This window comes from Suncus etruscus, chromosome 1, assembly GCF_024139225.1.
Source record: "Suncus etruscus isolate mSunEtr1 chromosome 1, mSunEtr1.pri.cur, whole genome shotgun sequence".
In the NCBI taxonomy this organism is placed as follows: Eukaryota; Metazoa; Chordata; class Mammalia; order Eulipotyphla; family Soricidae; genus Suncus; species Suncus etruscus.
Window position 1 is genome coordinate 42,054,362 of NC_064848.1, and position 18,454 is coordinate 42,072,815.

The window sequence follows — 18,454 nt, forward strand, 5'->3', positions numbered from 1 at the left end:
ATAGCTCCTGGCAGGCACGGGGGATCATATGAAACACTGGGATTCGAACCAACCACCTTTGGTCCTGGATCTGCTGCTTGCAAGGCAAACGCCGCTGTGCTATCACTCCGGGCCCAATACTACAGCTTTTAATGGTAAGGGAGTTGCATAAATTTTGTGGCTTTGGATTGCTTTGTGTAAGAAATATTATAATGTACTACAATCTGGGGGCTCAAGGGACAAAATAAATGTACATGTTAAAATAAATAAAAATTAAAAATAAAATTGGAGATTTAGCTTGATTTGCATACCTATTTTATATTAACCAGGGACATATGAAAAAAAAAAAGAGGTGGTGAATGAAAAAGCTTAAGAAACCTCCTTGATGGGGCCGGAAAGATAGCATGGAGGTAAGGCGTTTGTCTTGCATGCAGAAGCACGGTGGTTTGAATCCCGGCATCCCACAGGGTCCCCTGTGCCTGCGCTGAGTGATTTCTGAGTATGGAGCCAGGAGTAACCCCTGAGCACTGCCGGTGTGTGACAAAAAAAAACAAAAAACAAAAAAAAAAGAAAAGAAAAGAAAAGAAAAGAAAGAAGAGAAGAGAAGAGAAGAGAAGAGAAGAGAAGAGAAGAGAAGAGAAGAGAAGAGAAGAGAAGAGAAAAGAAAAGAAAAGAAAAGAAAAGAAAAGAAAAGAAAAGAAAAGAAAAGAAAAGAAAAGAGAGAAAGGAAGGAAGGAAGGAAGGAAGGAAGGAAGGAAGGAAGGAAGGAAGGAAGGAAGGAAGGAAGGAAGGAAGGAAGGAAGGAAGGAAGGAAGGAAGGAAGGGAAGGAAGGAAGGGAATGAAGGAAGGAAGGAAAGAAAAAGAAAAAAGAAAGAAAGAAAGAAAGAAAGAAAGAAAGAAAGAAAGAAAGAGAAAGAAAGAAAGAAAGAGAAGAAAGAGAAAGAAAGAAAGAAAGGAAAGAAAGAGAAAGAAAGAAAGAAAGAAAGGAAAGAAAAGAAAGAAAGAAAGGATAGAAAGAAGAAGAGAGAGAGAGAGAGAGAAGAAAGAAAGAAAGAAAGAAAGAAAGAAAGAAAGAAAGGAAAGAAAGAAAGAAAGAAAGAAAGAAGAGAAGAAAGAAAGAAAGAGAAGAAAAGAAAGAAGAAAGAAAGAAAGAAAGAAAGAAAGAAAGAAAGAAAGAAAGAAATAAGAAAGAAAGAAAGAAAGAATAGAAAGAAAGAAGAAAGAAAGAAGAAAAGAAAGAAAGAAAGAAAGAAAGAAAGAAAGAAAGAAAGAAAGAAAGAAAGAAAGAAAGAAAGAAAGAAAGAAAGAAAGAAAGAAAGAAAGAAACCTCCTTGAGAGGCGGTGGTTCGAATCCCGGCATCCCATAAGGTCCCCCGAGCCTGCCAGGAGCAGTTTCTGAGCATAGAGCCAGGATTAAACCCTGAGCTGCGCCAGGTGTAACGCCCCCCCCCCCCCAAAAAAAAAGAAAGAAACCTCCTTGAGACCAGCAATTCCCATAATGACATGGCCTACTACTTCCTTTTCAGATTAAAAAAAAAAAGAATACTCCCCCCCCCCCGCGGGAAATTCACCTTCTTTAAGCAAGTAAACAGTGGTCCCTTTCCTTGCATTGAGGCTACTACTCCCCCCTGGATAGAACTGGTACACCTAGGAGTTTCAATCATAGGCTGGGAAAGACTGGTAGACTCTAGAAGAGATCCCTTGTTTTATTTACTTTCCATTTTATAGAAATTGCCTTACAGCTCTATAAAGTACAGTAAATGATGGCAAGGTGAATTATTATATTTTAAGATGTATACATTCTGTCCTGACCAATTGGCTGAGCTGACTTTCAGCTAATCTTGCTACATCTGTACATTCACCTCAACAATCTTTCACACCATAAATATGTGCTAATTTTTATTCTCCACTGATTCTACTATAACATCTCCCAAGCTCCCTTATTCGTTAATGAATTCAATAACTCCACAACATGAACTAATTTTTTGTATATGGGAGTGATTGCTTAATGTTTTTGAAAAATTATCTGCTTATTATGGATAGAAATTGTTTAAAACTAGTGCCTTCTTTAAGGGCTGGAGTAATAGTATAGTCACTAGGCACTTGCCTTGCTTGCAGCCATTCTGTGTTTGATCCCTAGCATCTTATATGGTACCCCAAGAATGACCAAGAGTAATTCTTGAGTGCAGGCAGGAATTACCCCTGACCATTACTGGGTAAGTTCTCCCCAAATATAATTGGAGCCATCTCTAAAAGATTTTATATAACCAATTATAATAAGAAAGTATTTAGTAAATAAGCAGTTATGGTGATTGTTTTGAAGTATTTAATGTTAAATTTCAGTGCTATCAAACTGCCCAAATTCATTCTTCAAGCATGTAAACAAAATCCAGCTCAGTTATTTATCATCCATATAGGGTTCATACGTTACAACATGGGCCCACCCTAGCCTTCCCAGGACTGGTTCCTTCTTAATATTCAGATATTAGCTCAAAAAATTCATCAACTCAAAAGGCCAGAGTGATAACTTCTAATAGTGATTGCATACAGACAGGAGGTACAGCGGGTAGGTTGCATGGCTTGCATGTAGCAGCCATGGATTTGATTCCTCGTACCCCTACTGGTACCTCAAGCACAACCATGAGTTATTCCTGACACTCAATTTCTTCATCTGTAAAATGAAACTAGTAATAGTAATCATTTTGTTGGTGCTGCTGTTGCTACACCTAATGTACTTAATGTAACATCTTCTGCATAGATATACTCAAGATATATCCCCTAATATGATTATTATGCTAAACTGGATAACGTTCAGTAATTCATGGCTGTCTAGTACATAACTAATTAAACATTTATTTTAATAAACCCTTTACTTATTTAATCATCTGTATAATACAAAACAAATTAGTAATGATCACAGTGCAGAAAGAATTAAATATCACTATGGATGGCAGAGAATGGAAAAAGTAAGCTCAGAACATCTTCTAAGCTGTTTTTCTTATTAAAAACTTACTAGATATATAGGGCAGAGAGAAGTGAAAAATGTAATCATTTGAAATTTAAGACTATAAGATACATAAAATGTCAGAGTTTTATTCTTTTTGAAAATGTGGGAATGTGTATGGTTGGGAAGACAACAGGAATACTGTGGATCAAGGGAAACAAGAATTCTGGAGTCTTTAGCTGAATACACAGAAGTTTCTATTTTATTCAGGGTGTAGGATCCCCTTTGCTACAAAGGCAGTGCTTAAAAATTTCCCATATGGGGCTGGAGAGATAGCACAGTGGTAGGGAGTTTACCTTGCACACAGCCAACCCAGGACCCTGGTTCGATTCCTGGCATCCCATATGGTCCCCCGTGCCTGCCAGGAATGATTTCTAAATGCAGGGCCTGGAGTAATCCTGGAGCGCCACTGGGTGTGATCCCAAAAAAAGAAAATTCCATATGGATTATGAAACTGTCTCCCTAGAAAAACATATCTTAAGGAGCTAGAGCAATAGGACAGCAGTAGGGTGTTTGCCTTGCACGTGGCCAACGCCAGACAGACTCCGATTTGATTCCCAGCATCCATATGGTTCCCAAGCCTGCCAGGGAGCAACTTCTGAGCACAGAGCCAGGAGTAACCACTGAGGGCCGCTGGGTGTAACCAAAAACAACAACAACAAAAAATATCTTAGACTCCTAATGATATTTTGATTCATTTACCTGTTTCTACCTATGAAAACTCCCAGTTTATACTGACAGAGATTAGACAGAGATAATTGGTGAGTTTTCTCTTTTCTAAGGTTATTGTACTCTGTTCATGCAACTTTTATGATTTAAAAAAATTGATTTATAAATATGCTGAAACACTAATGATTTAGGGCTAAAGAGATAGGACGGGGCTTAAGGCCCTTACCTGTGCATGTGACCAATTCCCAATCTTGAACACAAGCATCACCTATCCTTAAAGCCTCATCAGGAATGCTATTGAGCAAAAAACAAAAAAACAAAGAAACCCTGAAAACCAAGCCAGGAGTATCTCTCAAGAGAGAGAGAGAGAGAGAGAGAGATGAGATGGAAGAAGAGAGAGAGAGAGAGAGTAGAGAGAGAGAGACTGAGTGATTCTTGAGAGCTACTCCTGGCTTGGTTTTCAAGGGTTTCTCTCAGCAGCTCCCAGGGTATCTTGCAATGCTGGGAATTAAAGCAAGCCTCTAACATGCAAGGCAAGTAAACTATCACTAAGTCACATCCCTGGTCATTGATAAAATTATTGTTACAAAGTGTGTGTGTGTGTGTGTGTGTATGTATGTATGTATGTATAAACACCTGTGGTACTCATGGATACACCTGGCAGTGCTCAGGGGACTATGCAGTGCCAAGGATCAAACTGAACCTCCTGCCTGTAACGCATGTGCTCCTGCTTCCAAAATCATCTCTCTGGCCCTCCAACACAATCTTTGGCAATAACGAAGTTAAATAGCCGGAAGAAGTAGGTCAAGTAGCAGGGCACCACTTTAGCATGTGTAAACCCTAAGTTGCTGGCACTTCATGAATGTACCCTAACATCACCGGATGGGGCAGGTGGTGGAAAGTATAGCCCCAGGCTTAGCGGTACATAAGCACTCCTGGCTAGATTCATATAAACAAAAATATAAAAGAAAAGGTTGAAAGCTTGGTCTGTATAGAAATGAACCTCATACCAATATCTCACTAACTCTAGACTAAAGCCACAGTAGCAAAGTCCTTTTATAAATTAAAATGTATTTTAAAGGGAGGTCAGAAACAATAGCACAGCAGGTAGGGCATTTGCCTTGTATGTGGTCATACTTGGGTTCCATCTTCAGCATCCCATAAGGTTGCATGCTAGAAGAGATTTCTTTTTTGGGGGGGGAGGGATCACACCTGGCAGCGTTTTCAGGGGGTTACTCCTGGCTCAATACTCAGAAAGTGCTCCTGGCAAGCTCGGTGGACCATATGGGGACGCCTGGATTTGAACCACCGCCCTTCTGCATGCAAGGCAAACGCTCCACCACCCATGTTATCTCCCCTGGCCCCCAGGAGTGATTTCTTTTTTGTTTGTTTGTTTTTGTTTTTGTTTATATGGGCCACACCCGGTGACGCTCAGGGGTTACTCCTGGCTATGCACTCAGAAGTCGCTCCTGGCTTGGGGGACCATATGGGACACGGGGGATCGAACCGCGGTCCATCCAAGGCTAGCGTCAGGCAAGGCAGGCACCTTACCTTCTAGCGGCCGATGCCCGCCCCCCAGGAGTGATTTCTGAGGGGTAGAGGCCAGGAGTAATCTCTGAGCACCACTGGATGGTGGCCCCAAAACAACAAACAAAAAACCCTAAAAATTAAAAACTATAGAAACAATATTATTGTAGGCCAATATTACCTGATACAGATTTATTATTACAAACTATAATTAAAAACAAATTTAAACATTAAGAAAAGCAAAATTTTAGCATTTGGAATTAAATGTAAGATTAAGAGTTTACTCTGGGGCCCGGAGAGATAGGGCACAAGCGGGCGTTTGCCTTGCAAGCAGCAGATCCAGGACCAAAGGTGGTTGGTTCAAATCCCGGTGTCCCATATGGTCACCCGTGACTGCCAGGAGCTATTTCTGAGCAGACAGACAGGAGTAACCCCTGAGCACCTGCCGGGTGGTGGCCCAAAAACCAAAAAAAAAAAAAAAAAAAGAGTTTACTCTGCAGAGTAACTGACCATTGTGGAGTGACCAGAATTCTTTTGCAAGCAAATTCAAGGACTTTATCTGCATTTTAGATCCATGAGTTTGGTTCCCAAGAGTTCCAAGCCAATATGCATCAGATTGACTCAGCTGAGGAATTCAAAAACTCAAAAGTCCCTCCGCTAGATAACCAGATTACAAAGAAGTCCGTAATTTGTACACCCCAGGATGAATTGGGGTGGAATGGGGTTGTGTGAATGAAAAGATTTTAGGCAAATCACATAGACTTTCCAAGTCTTGTTTTCTTATCTATAGAAAACATTTTAGGACATGACAATACCTATTCAATAAGAATTAACATTTCTGTATGAAGACTAACCGTGTTGTTAAAGTGATACTATAAATAATGCACTAAAAACAATAAGGCAGGGGTGGAGAGATGGTTCAAACAATTGGAGCACATGATTTCCATATGAGAGCCCTAAAACTGACCCCTTGTACAACATGTAGCTTCATACACTGCTGGGAGCAAGAATTGAGCACTGGCCTGGAAGTAGCCCCTGAACATTACCAAGTGTAGCCCCAAAACCCAAAAATAGTAACAACATAAATACTATTATTATTTTTTTTTTGCCGGTGTGTGACAAAAAACAAGGAAGGAAGGAAGGAAGGAAGGAAGGAAGGAAGGAAGGAAGGAAGGAAGGAAGGAAGGAAGGAAGGAAGGAAGGAAGGAAGGAAGGAAGGAAGGAAGACAGGAAGGAAGGAAAAGAAAGGAAGACAGGAAGGAAGGAAGGAAGGAAGACAAGGAAGGAAGGAAGGAAGGAAGGAAGGAAGGAAGGAAGGAAGGAAGGAAGGAAGGAAGAAGAAAGAAAGAAAGAAAGAAAGAAAGAAAGAAAGAAAGAAAGAAAGAAAGAAAGAAAGAAAGAAAGAAAGAAAGAAAAGAAAGAAAGAAAGAAAGAAAGAAAGAAAGAAAGAAAGAAAGAAAGAAAGAAAGAAAGAAAGAAAGAAAGAAAGAAAGAAAGAAAGAAAGAAAGAAAGAAAGAAAAAGAAAGTCTAATAATGTCTGAGCTAGGGGCCTGAGAGATAGCACAGCAGCGTTTGCCTTGCAAGCAAGCCGATCCAGGACCCTAAGGTGGTTGGTTTGAATCCTCCCGGTGTCCCATAGGGTCCCCCGTGCCTGCCAGGGTCTATTTTGAGCAGATACCCAGGAGTAACCCCTGAGCACCGCCGGGTGTGGCCCAAAAAACGGGGAAAAAAAATATAAAATATATATATATACTATATATAATATATATTGTCTGGGCTATTACCCTGCAATCTTTTTTTCTCTAAGAACACAAAATTTGCCACTTTAGCCATTTTTTGTTTTGTTTTGTTTTTGGGCCACAATCGGTGACACTCAGACGTTACTCCTGGCTATGCGTTCAGAAATCGCTCCTGGCTTGGAAGACCATATGGGATGCCAGGGATCCAACAGTAGTCCGTCCTGGGTCAACTGCGAGCAAGGCAAACGCCCTACCACTGCACTATCACTCCAGCCCCAACTTTAGCCATTTTAAGTGTACAGATCAGTAGTGTTAAATATGTTTATATTATTGTGCAAACAATTTCCATACTTTTCATCTTGCAAAATGGAAACCCTATACCTATATTATAAAAAAAAATCTTTCTAGCCTATATTCTCTACTAAAACTAAAGGGGGGAAGCTAGACATTTGAAAACTTGATTCCACTAAAAAGTTTCTGAAACTCAGCCTCCCCAAATAATTCTATAACTCTTAAATTAAGCAAATCAAACTACAATTGGTCTATACCCATGTTGAGTTGACAATTTAGGCTGGATAAGAGAACTATTTAGAAGTCAATAATACATGGGATGGTGAGATAACATGGAAATAGGGCATTTGCCTTGCATGAAAAGGATGGTGGTTTGAATCTCGGCATCCCATATGGTCCTCTGAGCCTGCCAGGAGCGATTTCTGAGCATAGAGCCAGGAGTAACCCCTGAACGCTGCTAGGTGTGATCCAAAAACAAAAACAAAGCAAAAAATAAAGTCAATAATAAAGGGGCCAGAGTGATAGCACAACAGTAGGGTGTATGTCTTGCACGTTGCCAACCCAGGACAGACCTGGGTTCCATCCCTGGCATCCCATATGGTCCCCCGAATCTGCTAGGAGTGATTTCTGAGCACAGAGCCAGGAGTAACCCCTGAGCGCTACCAGGTGTGGCTCCCCCAAAATAAATAAAGTTAAAAAAAAAAAGTCTATAATACAGGGGCCTGAGCAATAGTACAGCCTGTAGTGTTTTTGCCTTGCATGTGGCCAACCAGGTTCAATCCAAGACAATCAATGCAAGACAAAGTACCCTACATGCTAAACTATTGCTCTGGCCTCAATAAAATAATTTTAATAAGACAAAAATAATAATAAGATTTTTCTCCCCATTCTTATAATGCCAAAGCTCTAACCCCAATTCTGCTTCCTATTCTTGCTTAATATCTCAAATAGATCAAGAAAAAAAATTTAAGAGATTTTTTTAAATGAGCAAACTTGTCATTCCATTTCCCAGGAGAAAATAAGTTTAAAATCAAAATAACAGGGATCTCAACTTATTTATATATTTATTTATTATTTATTTTTGTAGTGCCAGGAATTAAATTTTACACTTCACTATTAAACCTCATCTCAAGCCTTGTCTCTTGATTGTAATAAAAATATTTCTGACATGATGTAATCTTGGGGCCAAAGTGCAGTTTTTCCTCATTCTTCCAAAATGATGGTAAGAAAACTTCTTAGATAACTACAAAAGGGTGGTAACAGACTGGAAGTGATGAACAAAAACTCACAAAAGCCTGAAACTCTGTTACCAGAACTCTCTGCAGATAACAGAAATAATTCAAGGAATTTCAAAGCAAAGCATGTTGACTACATACTTATCAGCACATCAAAATCCTTTTACAGGAGACACTTTCGAGTTGAAATACAACCAAAAGAAATTATTGATGTCAAAACACTTTGTAAAACTTCACAAAGTAAAGGTACTAAACCAGAAGGAAAATGGGCTCAGTAGAAGTGCACTGGGCTGGAAGGAATAAAAAGAGCAACAAGCTGCAATTTATCCACTAACTTGGGTCTGTCACTCAACATCAAGATTTCTTCATTTTCTTAAAACATTGTTCAGGGAGGGCTGGAGAGATAGCATGGAGGTAGGGTGTTTGCCTTGCATGCAGAGGGATGGTGGTTCAAATCCTGACATCATATATGGTCCCCTGAGCCTGCCAGGAGCGATTTCTGAGCATAGAGCCAGGAGTAACTCCTGAGCACTGTCAGGTGTGACCCAAAAAAAAAAAAACAAAACTAAAAAACATTGTTCAACACACCATCCAATCTATCTCATAACGTTGTGTTGAAGAATATGAGAACAGGTTACCTGTGTTGTGAGGAATAATACATTAATGAAGGTGCTGCTAGTTTCTGTTCAGTTTAACTACCCACACACTTGCCTGGGTCTTTGCTCCACTAAGCAGATATATTTAAGCTATACCACAGTATATTTATAAGGGCTTGTACTATCACAAATGTAATAAAAGACTTAATTGTTTATTAAAATGCAAATTAGAAAACTTTATTATTACAAAAAAAATTTTTTTTAATCTCCCAAGCAGTGCTCAGGAACTCAGAAGACTCTGTTGGAGATTTTCAGTCAGACCAATGGTTCAGCGTGAGGGCCTGAGGATACAATTGAGTGTCCAGACATCACCCTACCAGTGCTTGGGGCTCCCTAGGTTCGTACCCTGAGATGTGTCGGGGACAGGGAGCAAACTTAAATCAGCCACATGCAAGAGATAACTCTTTTTTTTTGGGGGGGGGGGCCCACACCCAGCGGTACTCAGGGGTTACTCCTGGCTGTCTGCTCAGAAATAGCTCCTAGTAGGCACGTGGGGACAAATGGGACACCGGGATTCGAACCAACCACCTTTGGTCCTGGATTGGCTGCTTGCAAGGCAAAGGCCGTTGTGCTATCTCTCTGGCCCAAGAGATAGCTCTTGTACCAACTCCCTGCATCCTTCTGATCGGCTTTATAAAAGAAAAAGGTTACAAAATTAATCTTTAAATGTGATTAGTACTGTGCTTAATTATGACCCTGAATTATTTCTTAATTTTCCACTCATCTTTCCCTTATGGATCTTTAACCTCTGTCAATTTTAGCCATTACAACACAGCTCCTGCCTTACCTCAACTGCTTTGAAAGTTTCCAGTGTAAGGGCGGAAGAGATAATACAGCTGATAAGGCTCTTGCTTTGCAAGATCCCTTGTGCACTACCAGGAGTGATCCCTGAGCTGAGAGCCAAGAGCAAGTCCTGAGCCCAAAAACAAAGTATCCAAGTTCAATAAACAAAACCAATAACAGAATGCTCAACCAGCAATAAACAACTTAGTAAATCTTCAGACAATGACTAATTTTCTTTTAATGAAGGCTTTTTTCTGATAATTCCAGTACCATTTAGTTGTAACAAGCAATATTAAATAAAGTATTTGTGCCTGCTAAGGGGCATTTTGGGAAAGGGTGAGAAATTGGGAACAATGGTGGATGGAATGTTATACTTGTGGTGGGATTGGAACATTGAATGCCAGAAATAACTGTATAATGAGCAACTCTGTAAACCCTATGTTTAAAGTTTTTATTTTGTTTGGGGGTCACACACGGTGGCGTTCTGAGGTTACTCCTGACTCTGCACTCAGAAATTACTCCTGGCAGGCATTGGGGACCATATGGAATTCCGGGGATCAAAATTGAGTCAGCCGTGTGCAAGGAAAATGTTCAACCTGCTGTGCTATTGCTCTGGGCCCAAGAAAAATTTTTTTTTAGAAATTTATTTTTTTAAGTTGAGAAGTGAAAAAATTATTTTAAAGTTTGACTATTTAGAAAATTAAGATTAAAAGAAGGCTCTCAAGGAAATTATGCCTCCAAAGATGAATTCCTTTTTGTTTTGTTTCTCAGTTTTGAATTCAGTTTTGTTTCTGTTTTTATACAGCAGTGCCTTTTATTTGCTATGTTCATCAGCACTAAGTGCCCTTTCTGACTTGTAAAATGGGCATTATAACTGCCTGGAACTCTTTACCTCATACATGTTAATAAAACACAAAGACTTATTATAAGATCAATTGTAGAGTTCATCAGAGTTAGGCTATCTGTCCCCGAACCCCCAAAATACCCAAACCTCCATCCTAACCTGCTTATATTAGATGGTCCATGCTGTGCAGATGCCTGTCTTGTATCAAATGAAGCATAGTATTGGCTGCTTTCTGCCATAGCTGACCGAGATCTGTTGATGAAAAAGGCAGAGATAGATTTTAGTTTAGACAGTAAAAGTCCACAAAAAATGCAAGTGTAGAAAGAAACCCTTCATTTATTTAGCACACTTCATCTTCCATTTGTAAATTTTGAAACTCAAGTAACAAAATAGCTAGTTATATACTGTTTATAATTTATTTCCCAAATAAATTGGCATTTATTTTTATTCTAACACACACACAAAAATAACTGTATTGTCCTACTGCTCAGTACCCAAAGATATCATAGTATTTGCATATATCCTTCGAGGTCTTTTGTCAGAAAAAAATTTTTTTCCAAATAAATGAACTTTTTAGGAAAGTAAAATTTTTTCATGAACCTATTAAAGTAACCAGATAATTTTGAATACTAACACAGACAAAAAGGAGAAAAGCAATTGTTTGATATACTGTGTATATAAAACACTAAAATTTACTAAATTCTGCTCAAATCAAGGCAGCTGCATGAGCTTCATATATATGAATATATATAAGTATATGTATAACTTATATTGTGCCATCACACATGTAAAATACTGTCCAGTATTTTTTATTATCTTTATTTAAACACCGTGATTACAAATATGATTATAGTTGTATGATTACAGTCATGTAAAGAACACCCCCTTCACCAATGCAACATTCCCACCACCAATTTCCCAGATCTCCCTCCTCCCCACCCCCCCACACCTGTACTCGAGACAGGCTTTCTACTTCCCTCATTCATTCACATTGTTATGATAGTTTTCAGTGTAGTCATCTCTCCAACTGCACTCATCACTCTATGTGATGAGCTTCATGTCATGAGCTGCACCTACCAGCCCTCATCTCTCTTGTTCTGTCCAGTATTTTATAAGAATCTTCTTTCTGGGGCCGGGCGGTGGCGCTGGAGGTAAGGTACCTGCCTTGCCTGCGCTAGCCTAGGACGGACTGCAGTTCGATCCCCCGGCGTCCCATATGGTCCCCCAAGAAGCCAGGAGCAACTTCTGAGCGCATAGCCAGGAGTAACCCCTGAGCGTCACAGGGTGTGGCCCAAAAACCAAAAAAAAAAAAAAAAAAAAAAAAAAAGAATCTTCTTTCTGTGTGTTACTCTGTCTCTGTTTGTCTGTTATCTGTCTGTCTCTCTCTCTCTTTTGGTATTGGGATGACAGTAATGCTCAGGGCTTAGTCCTGGCTCTTCTCAAGAACCACTCCTGATTGTACTCAGAGGATTAAATGGGATGCTGGGGATTGAACATGAGACAGTCATGGGCAAGGCAAGCATCTTATCATATAGTTAATGCTCTCAAAGACAATAGCTGTATTAGAATCAATTATAAATTCCTAAACTGGCTAAAAAATCCAATAGAAGAGAAACTGTATTTAAAAAAATGTTACTTAGCAGCATGGTAAAAGGTCCTAATGATGTTGAAGCATGTGTATGAATACAATAGATTGCTCTCTTTGGTGCAAATTAAGCTGTATTAATAGGAGCATAATACCTAGAAAGAAAAAAGATCATCAAATACATATACACACAGACACATACACACACAAGCAGATCTCACCAACAAAGTGTAAACTCCTTTCATGAAAAGAGATTAGATTCAGCTCCTAGAATTATCTTGCAAGTAGACACCATGAGTAACACTGATGAATGATTGGTCAAACAAATAAAAAAAAAGAATACAGGAGATTAGGATCACCTATGGCTGATCATACCTAGTCACTCCAATGTTCTGGACACACTGTTCAAAGGTCAATAATTTAGAAATGGAACTAGTGGCCAAGAGTCTGGGAAAGAAAAGGTCAGTTTTATTAAAGTAAGAGTCTGAGTAGGTAGAGAAGTGAACTAAGAAGTAAAAAGAGTCAGAGGCATACAGAGAAAAGGAAAGTCCCTTAAAAGTTTTGTCTAAGATTCCAATCCATCCTTCTAGATCATATTGTCTGGAGCAACATCCTACTTCCAAGAAACTCTGATATATACCTAATAATGTGTATATAGAAAAAATAAAAAATGTATCAAAATGTCAAAGGTAGATTAAAGGTATACAGAAGTTCTGTATTATTCTCATAATTTTTTCCTAAATTGGGAAACAGTAAAAAATAAGAAATATTTCCAAAGGCAACTTAATTGAAACTGTACCAAAGAGCAGAGATGGGGATCAAATGGGAATGGATTCCAGTCAATGCTGGATGAAAATGCCAAGCCCTAAGTCGATGAACATGCCAACAAGGACAAAGTTTATAAGTGCTTGAGGTGCAGGGACAGAAGCAGATAGGACAGAGGCCACAGCAATGACAATGACCATCAGAGAGAAATACTAAGAGTGGGGTCTCTGAATCCCTTCTTCCTACACACAGGTTCCAGAATACAGGGGGAAGAATCATTGAGATGGGGCATGTAGGCCTGATGTGGAGCTTAGATGATTCTTGATTAGGCATTAACATCTCCCCTTACCCCCCAAAAAACTTGAGTCACTTCAAAAAACATTTAACTTTGAGGCTGGAGAAATGGTACAGTGAATAAGACATATGCTTTGCATATGGCTAATCTGGGTTTGATCCCCCAAACACCTCATAAGCCTTTGAGGCAAAGACAGGAATAAGTACTAAGCATAACTGGCTCCCAAAAAACTTAATATTAAAAATAAGACACTAAACTTTGAATAGATGTTCAAAAAAACAAGAACATTCACTGCTAGTGGAAATGCCAACTGAACTAACCTTTTAGGAAAACAGTATGAACAAATTCTCAAAAAGTTAACAATTGAGCTTCTGTAGTAGCCAGAAATTCTGCTTCTTGGCATCTACCACAAGGCCAAAAATGCTATTCAGAAAAGACATTTGCACCCCTAAGTTCATTGCATCACTATTTACAATAGCCAGAAATCTCAAAACATCCCTAATGTCCAAGAATAGATGATTAAAGAAACCATCTCTCTCTCTCTCTCTCTCTCTCTCTCTCTCTCTCTCTCTCTCTCTCTCTCTCTCTCTCTCTCTCTCTCTCTCTCCCTCCCTCCTTCCCTCCCTCCCTCCCTCCCCCCCCCCCAGATGTGGGATATAAAGAAACATGGTTGGGGAAAACAGATGCACAAAAGATAGAGAAACTGAGAAGTAGAATCCAGTAGGAAGGGAAGAATGAGGTGGGGGAACACTGGAATAATGGAAGAGGATATGATACTAGAAATTTTATGTATGAAACTATACCAATAATAGTCTTGTAAAACATGGTGTTTAAAAGATTTTTTTAATTTATTACCGAAAAAATGGAATGTTTATTTAAAACATAAAGATGTACTTTCTATTCGTGTACTTCAGACCCTACTCACTAAGCATTTCTTTTAGTTAGAAAAAAAAGAAGGGGCCAAAAAGATAGAACAGTGGCAGGACGAACCTGGGTTCAATCCCCGGCATCCCATATGCCCCCCCCAATCCTGCCAGGAGCAATTCCTAAGCATAGAACCAGAAATAACCCCTGAGTGGCAACAGGTGTGGCCCCCCAAAAATAAAAAACAAACAAAAAACACATGAAGGGCCTAAGGATAAAGCTCTGAGATAAAATGCCAACTTGAATGTAGGCACTGTTCTAATCCTGACCACACACACATACACAAAACTAAAACATAACACAACACACATACACAGTCTATTTAAAAATGAAGGGTGGGGGTCAGACAGATAATACAGGAGTTAAGGCACTTGCCTTGCATGTAGCTAACCCTGGTTCTATTCCCAGCACAGCATAAAGTTGTCCAACTACCACCAGAAAGGATCCGAGTACAGAGCAAACAGTAGCACCTAAATACTGATGAATATGGTCCCAACACAAAATAATGGGGCTGGATAGATAGTAAAATGGAGTCAGGTGTATGCTTTGCATGTAGGAGATCCAGGTTCAATCCCCAGAACTGCACAATCCCTGAGCACTGCCTGTAGCAGCCCTGAGTAACATACTCACAATAGCCACTGACCTCTGCCAGATATGATCCCAAAATAATAGTTAATTAGTTAATAATTAGGGACCAGAGTGGTGGCATAAGCAGTAGAGCATTTTTCTTGCACATGCTCATCTAGGATGAACTGCGGTTCAATGTCCCAGCGTCCCATATGGTCCCCCAAGCCAGGAGTGATTTCTGAGTGCATAGCCAAGAGTAATCTCTGAGTGTCACCAGGGGTGGCCCAAAAACCAAAATAAAATAAAATAAAAGTTAATTAAAATAAGATGAATTAATTAAAATTGAGTTAGAAAATAGAAATCAGTAAATGCTGTTTTCCTCATCCATCAACACAGCAAATCATTGACAGTTGAACATTTAAACCAAAGCCTTATCTTTTCAAATTCTTTCTTTTGGCAAAGCAAACTGTCCTCTTTCATATTCTTTAAACAAACTACAAAAGCATACTAGCTTGGTTGGAGATATGAACCGTTCCCATTCATTGGCTTCCCTTGGTGACTTAAGTTGAAAAAGAAAAATACTTCTCAATTGGAGAGTTCTCTTATCTCTAACTGAAATTCTTCTAACTTCCACATTGTCTCTTTATTATCCTTTCTTACCACCCAACAGTCAAGTGGTTTATGAGGAAGAATGCAGAATGCTGCATGCCAGCCACTCCAAGCAATGTGACTTTGAACCACTCTCTTAGCCTCAGTGTTCTCATCTGCAAAAAAGTAGAGGATTACAAACCAAAAAATAAAAAGTAGAATGGTAGCCAGAGGAGCTGGAAAGATTGTTTAATGGCCAAAGTTTTGGTTTCATTAGCTAAAAATGGAGAGGATTGGTAATCATAGTTGCACATCATGAAAGCATTTAATAATACTGAGCTTTACAGTCCAAACGTGTTAAAATGAAAGAGAGAGAAAGAGAAAAAGAGAGAGCAGAGGACTACAGAGAATGTCTTGCTCATGGGAGCTCCAAGTTGAATCTCTGGTACCACATATCCCCTGAACACACCCAAGCACAGTGCTAGAAGTGACATTTGAGCACCAATGGGTGTGCTCCCCCCATCAAAAATTGTTTAAATTAAAATTTTAAGATAAATGTGGTTAATATAACAAATTGACAGTTGTATGAATTGTATACCAATAAAAATATTAGGATAAATTATTTTTAAAAAAATATTAGGAGAATAAAAGCATATGTGCCTGCATGTCTGTATACACACACACACACACACACACACACACACACACACACACACACTTAAAGGAAGAATAGTAATACCTGCTTCTATCTGTCTCACTGGGAGGTTATGTGAAGAGGAAATGAGTTTCATTTTGTAAGAAAATCTCTTTAAACTGAAGTTACAAATAAATGTAGGAGTGAGAGTGGTGCTTATGCTGTTAAGAAATGCCTAATTGGGCCGGCGAGGTGGCGCTAGAGGTAAGGTGTCTGCCTTACAAGCGCTAGCCAAGGAAAGGACCACGGTTCGATCCCCCGGTGTCCCATATGGTCCCCCCAAGCCAGGGGCAATTTCTGAGAGCGTAGCCATGAGTAACCCCTGAGCATCTAACGGGTGTGGCCCGAAAAACCAAAAAAAAAAAAAAAAAGAAATGCCTAATTGGGGCCAAAAATTTTCCATCATAGAAACCAATTTCAGTCCTACTGCTCAGCAGTTGGTGTGTCTGCAAAGGCAAAGTCAGAGAAAGGCCAGGTAGACAGCAATTTTCTATATGCATTATGTCCAAGCTAGGTGCAGATGATGTCTCTGTATAAAGCAAATAAATGCAGCATTCCATGGTGGCACTTCAGAGTGGGTGGGGGACAGGGGTAAATAGGGTCAACTATTTCCTTTAAAACATCACATCCAGAGACCAGAGAAATAGGATAGTGTATGAAGTTTTATCCCTGCACTCCATACAGTTCCCTGAACCATGAGAGTAGTGATCCCAGAGCACAGAGCCAGTAATAAGCCTTTGGGCACCACTGGGTATTACCTTCCCCCAATTTTTTTAAAAATAAAATTTAAAAGCCTAGAGAGATAGCACAGCGGTGTTTGCCTTGCAAGCAGCTGATCCAGGACCAAAGGTGGTTGGTTCGAATCCCGGTGTCCCATATGGTCCCCCGTGCCTGCCAGGAGCTATTTCTGAGCAGACAGCCAGGAGTAACTCCTGAGCACCACTGGATATGGCCCAAAAACCAAAAAAATAAACAAATAAATAAAATTTAAAAATCACATCATAGGAGAAAAAATTAAAATTAATTGTTCAAAAGCACTGCTGGCTAGAAACCAGTTTTCCTTTCACTTTCATCATAATCCATGAGTGAAAAAAAAAAAGTTACTCCAAAATCCTTTTTCCACATGAAGTAATATCTCTGAATTTAAAACTCATCACAGTATGTTTGTTGATTTATTTTTGTTGTGGAATTAGGCTTAGGACAGAAATTAGTCTTTGTCCAGGGGTGTTCAATGAGTTATTAATAAATGAGTGAGATTTGTATTGATTTTATACTAATACCCCATGCCAAATAGAGTCACAAGACTCAACATTTTATAAGCAGTTCTCAGTAAAATACAAGGGCTTTTCCTAGAATCAAGAGCTACAAAAGACAAATGAAACAGGAGGAGAAATATGCAAATAATCAAGTAAAAGTCCCAAAGCTTATACACAAAAGGGACCTATTACACTAGTAGTCCAGGGGGCTAAGGGTGGAGGTATGGAATGTATGCTGGAAACAATGATGGGAATTGCCCTAATTCACTCTTCACTCTCACTATGTACCATAAAAATAACTGTGAAAGACTTGTAATTCACATTGCCTCAATATAAATTTAAAAAAAAAACAGTTATAGAGCTTAAATTTTAAGATGCACCTATTTTCATATTTTGTATACTCTTCAGTCTATGTTATCAAGTAGGAACCCAAAATGGCTTTGTCTTATAGAGAAGTTATTAGTTTAAAATTGAAGTAAACAATAACAACAACAACAACAACAACAAAAGCCCTAATTAAGCTTAACAAGTGAAAGCACTTAAATGCTATATATTAGGACCTGCTTTGCTGCAACACAGGAAGGCTCAAATTTTGGCTCCACCCCTTGACTAAGAAGATAATGACTACAGCCATAAACCACAAAAGAAATTCGAGTCTTGCTCCCATGTTCCCTTTCTTTCAAAACTACAGTCACCTGTCATGATTTGAAATAAGAGTATCTAACCCACTAATCTAAAATGAACACCAAAGAATACCAATTCGTATCACCTGAACGGTCAAAAAAGGCTTTCCACACCTGTGGACTAATGACATGTGAAAAGAAAAATAAATCATGCATGGAATTCATTATCAAATTCATGTTCATAAAATCTGCTGTTATCAGCTGTCTTGCCCTTTCTAAAATGAGCTAAAGACATAAGTGCAAATGTGGTAATGTGGTGCTAAAAGTGAAAAGCAAGTGCAAAATGTTGGGAAGTTCTTTGTACATGAGGCAAAAATAAAAAATCTCAACCATTTTCCTGTACACAAGTATCCTGGAGTGTCCTTAGG

General features: G+C 39.1%; 1 protein-coding gene across 2 annotated transcripts in view; it reads right to left on the reverse strand.

The window, feature by feature from the left end:
- Positions 1-18,454, reverse strand: part of TTC39B (tetratricopeptide repeat domain 39B) — a 122,666-nt gene that overhangs the window by 56,349 nt on the left and 47,863 nt on the right. For both annotated transcript variants that reach the window (XM_049769363.1, XM_049769364.1), the window contains one exon: positions 10,889-10,981. In XM_049769363.1, coding sequence (XP_049625320.1) covers positions 10,889-10,981 — 93 coding nt within the window. The remainder of the gene's footprint in view (positions 1-10,888; positions 10,982-18,454) is intronic.